At 36.9% G+C, this 8,732-nt stretch overlaps 1 protein-coding gene across 1 annotated transcript in view; it reads left to right on the plus strand.

Annotated features, from left to right (window-relative positions):
• Positions 1-8,732, plus strand: part of EXOC3 (exocyst complex component 3) — a 25,172-nt gene that overhangs the window by 7,894 nt on the left and 8,546 nt on the right. Inside the window, exons 4-5 of the mRNA XM_009700820.1 lie at positions 4,527-4,644; positions 7,375-7,500. Coding sequence (XP_009699122.1) covers positions 4,527-4,644; positions 7,375-7,500 — 244 coding nt within the window. The remainder of the gene's footprint in view (positions 1-4,526; positions 4,645-7,374; positions 7,501-8,732) is intronic.

Raw genomic sequence — 8,732 nt, forward strand, 5'->3', positions numbered from 1 at the left:
TAGGCTTTCTGTGGCTCATGACTATAATCCTGTTCTCAATAGCTGGCATTGACCCAGGGTCTGCGCTGTGTACACTTTTGCTGTCTTCAGTTGTTCAATCTTACTAATTCAATAAATTGGACACTTGACAGGTTTGGAGTATAATACCATAAAGCAAATAGGTAGGAGATAACAGTGTTTTGTAGAATTTTTATAACCAGCTTTAAGATGCATTTTGTGTTCAGAACTCTGTGCTTTGCTCTACGCTACGACATTTTGCTGCCTTTTCTTCCCTGCAAGGAACAATCAGGAGGACCCACTAATGCATACTTACATACCTGTGCAGGGTATATGAGAGATGCAGCTACTAATAAGGAACTGAGTTCATTGTCCTTTCCTTTTTTGTTAATAGAAATCCAGAGGACTAACTCCCCAGTGAATGAAAATCAGAAATATGTGAATCCCTGTACCTATAGAGGCATGGCCTTAGCAGAAATCCTGCTCCCCAGTTTTTCATTTATGTCCTGGGGCTGATGTTCTAGTAAGGCAATTCTTGGTCTTAAAATTGCCCTTCTGTTCTTCCCCCAGACAGTAGAGCAGATTGCTATTGAATTAGACAATTCAAAGCTAAAGCTCTCTCGATCCATGTGTTCCATCATAGGAAGGGCAAAGGGAGGGAGCAAAGCCAGCATTGCATCTGTTTAGAAAGCAAACAAATCACCAAGGGATCACTCCTGCTAAAGCAGGTTATGTGGCTCGTAGCACCTGATGGCAGAATCTTGTAAAGGAAGTGAAACAATGAGAGGAGTAAACACGGTACAAGATACCTTCTCCCCTGTATATCCATGTAACAAGTGTGATGGAAATTAGAGGCACTATCTCAGGAAAAAATTTAAGGCTTTGAGTTTTGAGTTTCTCTCTTCTCTAAAACAAAACAAAAAGACTGAGAGGGCAGTACAATAATTGTATTCTTATAGGTTACAATAAACTGTTACAAAGAGGATGATAGCTGTTGTGTATGTTTGTAGTGGACAGTGGAAGAAGAAATCAGCTCAGGCTTATGAGTGGGAAAAGTAAAGTGCTCAAGTGGGATGCTTGCAGAGCATACCAAATCTCAGTCGCTGGACATCTCTTAGCAATACAATAAACAATTCTCTGTAGGGATATGTTTATAATAAACTGTGAAGGAGGATGGCCTATATGACATCATGAGAACTGGGTTTCTGTGATATTTCACCCTCTTTTCCCTGTATGAAAAAAAGGTTCTAAACTGCTGTTACATTCCTTGTTCACTGCTATGGAACATTGTATGGTGGAAGATAGTTTTGTCCTTTCTAATATTTTTCTACTTTTATTAAATATAATTGAATGTTAGAGGGAACATATACGTTTGTATTTGCATATTACAGCTGCACTTCAAAACCAGCTGAGAAAATACAGACCAATTAAGAGAAGCATTGAGGGTTTTTTTCCATGTAATGAGTTGATAAGAAAGCCATGCATAATTCTGTTTACAGTATTTGCAAGATAGAATCATAGAATGGTTTGGTTGGAAGGGACCTTAACGACCATCTAGTTCCACCCCCCTGCCATGGGCAGGAACACCTTCCACTAGACGAGGTTGCTCAAAACCTCATCCAAGCCCCCATCCAACCTGGCCTTGAACACTTCCAGGGATGGGGCAGCCACAGCTTCACTGGGCAACCTCTTCCACTGCCTCACCACCCTCACAGGGAAGAATTTCTTCCTAATATATAATCTAAATCTTCCCTTTTCCAGTTCAAAGCCATTGTCCCTTGTCCTATCGCTCCATGCCCTTGTAAAAAGTCCATCCCCAGCTTTCTTGTAGGGCCCTTTAGATATGGGAAAGCTGCTCTAAGGTCTCCTCGGAACCTTCTCTTCTCCAGGCTGAACAACCCCAGCTCTCTCAGCCTGTCCTCACAGGAGAGGTGCTCCAGCCCTTGAATCATCTTTGTGGTCTCCTCTGGACTCACTCCAACAGGTCCATATCTTTCTTGGGCTGAGGACGCCAGAGCTGAAGGCAGTACTGCAGGGGGGTCTCACCACAGTGGAGAGGCAGAATCCCCTCCCTCGACCTGCTGGTCATGCTGCTTGGGATGCAGCCCAGGATATGGTTGGCTTTCTGGGGTGAAAGCACACTTTGCCAGGTCATGTTGAGCTTCTCATCAACCAGCACCCCCAAGTCCTTCTCCATAGCGCTGCTCTCAATCCATTCTTCACCCAGCCTGTATTTGTGCTTGGGATAGGAGTTTTAAAAGAATTGTTTTCTTCTTTATCAGAGCATGTTTTTAGAATTGTGCTCAACTCATAGCTCAGAAATAAAATGAGGATCCACGTGGAGTAATAAGCTTTAATATTTGAGTGGGATGCAAATTTACTGTACTAGGTGTATTTCTCTTTCATATTTAAGTCAATGAGAGCTTTGGAAACATACAGCTATTACTAAATCTGTACCGGGCTGGGACCAGGACTCTAATCTGTGTTTCAGGGAAAATGTAAGTCTTGTAAGATCCTGATCCCCATAGCATCATTTTGTCAGATACTGATTATGTGTGACAAAACTGCTAAGAGTTTGCCAACATTGCTACAGACAGCGTCACCAATCTTCACTCTAAGGAATGGAGGGCATGGTATGGTACTCTATATCTAGCTGGATGTTGTCTCTGGATTTAGTACATCTTTTTGCAAGACAGAGCAGAATTGGTGGCAAGCCTGGCATAGGAGGCAGAAGAGAAGCTGTCTAAAACGTTAGTTTCCAGATACTACAATTCTGGTTGAAATTTTATCTTGATTATAACCTTCCCTACAGTTAGAGAGGGTTGTCTATCGCTTCCTTTCCCCCAGATACTTGGGTTGTGGCAATCGGGAAAGAGAACTTGTGCATAGGAAGAATTTTTCTCTTTGGGAGCTAAAGGTAGAAGCCTGTGATCTTTGTTTTGAGATTTCAGTTGATAAGCTTTGAGAAAGATTTAATGACTCTGTGGCCTTGTGAAGTAGGGATAATGATAGTATAATGAGGCTAGAAATAATTTTTAATATGGCACAATACCATAAACAGCTTCTCACATTTCCCTTGAATAAGGCTAGAGCAGGTCCTGCTATTATGTGTGTTCTTGATGTAAACAGAAACAGAATGGAATTCAGTTTTCTCAATAGCTTGAGCCACTTAAAAGACCTTCAGTCTCTTGTCCTACAGGCTCAGGAAGATGCTAAAAATGTAAAGCGTCCAGTTACAGTAGCTTTTATGGCTTCAAAGACAAGAATTTTGGTTTTTAGTTAGCCATAGTTAGCCAGTAGTTAGCCATAGCATGGTTTCATTTTTAGTGCTTTGAGATTTTCTTTTCATGATGTGGAAGCACCTCTATGCTGACTCACTGAATGTACCCGGAGAACAACTTTAACTTGCAGAAATGTACAAACTAAACACTTTTTAAATTTGCTATTTGCTTTTTATAGTTGCCACTGCAAATATAGAATTTGTGGCTTCCTTCTGAAGGGCACATTATAAATGGAAGGTGAAACATTTTTTGTTGTTATGATTGAATATATTTCCATCAACTGTTAATAAAGCCCTCTCTGAAGAGTGTGGTTTTGAGTTATTGATTGTTTGAGCAAGGAAGAACTCCTAGTATTTCAGTCTTGTGCTTTAGCAAAGCTTTGGGGTTTTTTAGTTACAAAAGCAACTCATTATATAATCTTATTTTTTTTATATATATAGACAGATAGATGCAAAATATCACTGTAAAGGATTAATTTTATATAATCCTTATCAAAATATTTTTGGGGGTTGCTCTAGTTTCTTTCTAATCCTATAAAATTAAGAATTTTCCTTTGCAAGCAAGTATAACTAATGGTGCTGTTATAATACAGCACCCAGGAAGTGCACTTTTGATTTGGCACGCAAGATGCCTCCTTCTCTTATATTAGGTGTATTCCCTACCAATATAGGAAGCATTGGTAGACTTTCTTTTAATATGTTTTAGATTTCATATGGATGTGATACAAGTAGAAAAACAGAAGCTCTTTTGAGAAACTCTGAGAACAGTATTTCGTACCTTTCACTGATCTTTCCCATTCTGAAATTCAGAATGTGTAAGTTGTCTATCATCATCTCTGAAATTTAAGAGACATATTAAAAATATCCCCTATTAAGAGCCCACAGGTTAACCACTTGTCTTTTATTCAGTCTTAAGCAATTGCTAATTCTTGTAGATAACAGTTAGAAACACATGAAAGGCTTGAATATTTAAAATGTCTGTAACATTGTATTTTTTTAATATATGCTGGGCTATAGGTTTTACATCCTGTTCTTTCTTTTATATAGTTTTATTCACATTCCTTGTAAATGCATTTATTGTTACAGTTACTATTAAGGACTTTTTGAAATATATAGATCTTGGAAAATTACCCCTTAGAGTGGTCATACAGAAAAAGCTGCATGATGTTTAACTTTTTATCTCTTTTTTTTTTTTCTTCACTGATCTGCAATGTCTCTCTTCTTTTTTTTTTTTTTTTTAAAAACTCAGTACAGAGATGATGGGAAATTCAGAACTGTCTCCCGAAGTGGATGTAAATTCTCTGAATCCTCTGATTTCGCAAAATGTGGTAGACCAGCTTCTCAGCAAGTATATGTCAACTCTTACTGTGAGTCATAATAATATAAAGACATCTTCGGATGAGTTTATAGCCGCATTAGTGCCTCAGTGCTGTTCCTCCATCAGAGGAAACTAATATGACAAATGTGAATTTGATATCATTACTCTTATAAATTTTCATATACTATGTGTAGGTTTGTTTATAAAGTTGTAATTAGATGGTTTTATAGATACAAATCATGACAAGTGCTAGTATGTTAGGTTTCATTATACTTACAAGCCACTGAATACATCTTGGTCCCTATAGTAACTACGTCAATGTTCAGATACGATCTTTTGAAGGTAATCAGGATGCTCGTGTTTGCCAGTTTGATTCTCTTAAGTCTTTTTCCTTTCATGCCTGTCGACTACCTGAGCATAATTCCCTTTTGTGCATGCCATTTCAAGTGCACCTTAAATATAAAGGCTACTTCTTGGTATCCTAAGAGTCACTGGAAACTGGTCAACTACATGACAAAGGAATCAGTGTGTGATTGTCAGGTTTTTAAATGTATTTCTCTTTAAAGATCCACTGTTGATTGCTTCTGAGACTGGATATTGGGATAGTTGGAACTTTGGATTTGCAGTTCTTACGTTGTTCAATTGAATTCCTACTCCTCTTAAGTTTAGGAGCTCTGCCAAGCAAAGAAGGGAAATTTTTTGCTTCCTTGGATGTGTCAGCTACTAAAATATGCGCAGCAACAGCAACTATTTGGACTTGATACTCATCACAATAGTACAAAGCAATGTTATGTCTCAAGGAAGTTGCTAGTAGAGGCTCTGCTTCACATTAGCTTTACTAGGACTTTTATGCAAGTTTATTTTTCTGCACTTACCTTTAGGACAAAAAAACATTGGTTTGTTTTCTCAAGCTACTTTTGGCTTGAATCAGGAAATACCTTTGAATTCATTTTGTTCCCTCATAAGATGAAAAAATATACCTATATTGGTTTTTCAGAAATGTTTTTTCCCTACTTACTGAAAAAATTATATATAGAACGTTGTTGTATTCATATTCTGTAAATAAAATAAAGCAAAGCTGCTATTCTGTTAGACACAGAGTGGCTTTCTTTTGTTGGTTTTGATTTTTGGCTGTATCTTCTTTTTAAGGCAGAAAATACTGAAATTGCCTGTGTGTTTCACAGGATTCAGCCTGATCTAATTTTCTACACATCCCCACTTACACTGCTACTTTATTTCTTTTGATGTTATGTTTAAAACTATTTATAAACAAAATATAACTAGTTCTGTTTGGGTAAATGAAAGTATTTCCTAATTGTAACTGTCAGCTTAAATATTGATAATTAAGTCAATAAAAATGTCTCATTTTCATGAGAAATAAAATGCTAATAGATTTTTAAAGGATTTCTAATAGATTTTTGGTTTTTTTTGCAGCCACCTCAGGTTGAAAAAAAAAGTTCTTGTAAATAATGATCTTAAGGTGAAAAAATTTTAATGTCCCCTGGGCTGCTGGCTTAAAAGATTAATTGTTCTTTGCAAATCGTATCTCATCAGAGCAGTTCCATGCTTATGAGGAAATAAGATAGCACATCGTTTCACATAAGTGAAGATGGTACTGTATGTACTTAGCAGATACAGGACTTGACAGGCCACTTGCTGTAGTCAAACAGAGAAGGAAACTACAGGTCTGTGTTTGGTCAGCAGCCTTTCTTACCAAGGAAGATTCTAGAGCTTTCAGTTTCTTCCGTTATCCTATCTGCTGATAGGAGTTTTGACCAAAATATATTAATTCAATACATTAAAAAATGTAAATTTTTTTTTAAAAAATAAAGAAATGTAAGTATTTTAGACTTTTTGTCCTTTCTGTATGTGACTACTGGTCATGTTTAATTTTGCATGGTAGGGCACACTAATATGCCTGTTACATGTTCGAAAGAAATATGACCCTTTATATTACTAGGGACTTTAACTAAATGTGAACAAAGTAGAAAAGAGGCAGAAACCTTCAACCCTTTGAAAACATAGGGATAATTATTTTAAATAGTCAGAAATCAAAGAATCCAATTACATATTTAGCAAACATGCTGGTCTTTATACCTGCTCTTACAAATATGGCCATGGTATCTGTGTCATGCAAGTGATCAGAAAACTGCCTTAATCTAGTTCTAAAACCACTTGGTCTTAATGTCTCTGTATAATGTGCTTGGTGGATGGGAGGAGAGCCAACTGTTGTGTCTCCATCACTATTTTCTGCAGCACTTAAGTTCCAAGAAACGCAACTCATTTAATCTAATCCTGGGGTTTTATTCCCCAACAGTAACAAATACAGTTTCCTAAAATGTAGGTAAAAAGGAACTAGAAGCAGATATGTGCTAGTTTTCCTACATTAAGTATTACCCTAATTTTTTCAGTTGTTGAAAAATCCAGTTTGAAACCTAAAGCCTGAGGCTTAACAAATGCTTCCAAAGTTAGTAAACATGTTGATTCTGACAAACTGACTTGCTCTTTGTGTTTGGAGCACTCCCCTTCCAAAATGTGCCTAAGCTTGATTCAAACTATATGACTAATTTACCAGTACTAACCTTTGTCTTTGTCAATGCAAATTTTAATTTGTCTATATTACCTATATCCTGTAGGGATGACAAGAGTGGTCGTTATCTGTTGCTGTGCCACTCTTCATTATGGAAATGGCTGCTATTCCAAATATTTTAGTGGAGTTTTTTTTGTTGTGTTAAATTAAAAAATCTTTTCTTTTTCTTGGTTGCTTTATTTAATGTAGTCTAACATCATTGGCTGGCTACGAAAAGCACTGGAGACAGATAAAAAAGACTGGATAAAAGAAACTGAACCAGAAGCAGATCAAGATGGGTACTATCAGACTACGCTCCCAGCTATTGTTTTTCAGGTATAAGAGAACTTGGTTATTCTAGAAAGTCTACAGAAGCAGTATGTGGATTTGGGGGAACGGAGGGACAGGAGGGGGGAACCAAACCTTTTGGAATGCCATTCTTTCTATCTCTATTGAAGTATAGTTGTGGGTTTTTTTTCCCTGTAGAGTTGTTAGTTGGAGAGGTTGTTTCTTTTGAGGTTTTCATTTGCCCTTTTCACTTTAACACTTAGAGGCTTAGTTCTCTTTATATGTAGATTAGAAACGTATTTTTCCCAGCCTATTTAGTTGATATTTGTATTTAGTTAACTGCTTTTACTTAGGTCTCTTAATGTAAATGTGTAGTGTGAGCCTACCAGATAAGATGTTTGTAAGTTATTAGAATATTGTTTGTTAGTATGGTGCTGAGGTAGTTAGGCATGTATTAGTTCCTGTAAATTATTCATTATACAAATACCTTAATACTGGAAAGAAAAGTTTTGTTGAAGATCAAAAATGTTGCTGTTTAAACACTACTTCAGCTAACATAAATGCCTGTCCAAATTATTAAATAGCCTTAAAACAGAGAAGATAAGGCTATTTCTAAGATCTTAAAAAAAAAAAAAAGCCACCAAAAAAATCCCAACCTGCACCACCCTATTGTTGCTAGTAGAAATGGAAAAATTTTTAAGTGATCTTTATCAGCCAGACAAATATCAGCTTATTATGCTCGTTTTCTGATTTTTATTTACACGTATTATGTTAGGTACCTTCAATGAAAGGTACAACAAAATGGTATCTTCTTCCTGCATTTATTTCCCACTTTTTTTTTTTTTCTTCCTTCTTATACCAGGATTTTTGCTACATTTTTTTCACATTTGCATTAGCACCAAAGTTGACTTCATCTAATCCTTTTCAGAAAGTGCATGATGTCAAAGAAACTGGCGGCTGATTGGCTCTAGTGTTGTGCTGTCAAAGGCTGCTTGTTGAGGTTTATGCAACAGGGAAACTTTCAAAATCATCTCAGGATAAAAGCAGCTCATGTTTCCAGGCTTTGTACCCTTCCTTTCCCGTCCGCCTCCTCTCACACACAGTTCCCTGTAGGTCACCATGATCTTGTGCCTAATTATTTTTCTAAAGTTCAGGGATCCCTTCCACTTTACTAATGTGAACTTATTACTATCGTATATGGGGAAAGCAAAGAGGTTTGAGTTATAACATTATTCATTACTAGCTGCAGGAGCTGACCCAAGAACTTTGATCCATTGTAA

The sequence above is a fragment of the Cariama cristata genome, unplaced genomic scaffold (assembly GCF_000690535.1).
Source record: "Cariama cristata isolate BGI_N322 unplaced genomic scaffold, ASM69053v1 scaffold16075, whole genome shotgun sequence".
NCBI classification, from domain to species: domain Eukaryota; kingdom Metazoa; phylum Chordata; class Aves; order Cariamiformes; family Cariamidae; genus Cariama; species Cariama cristata.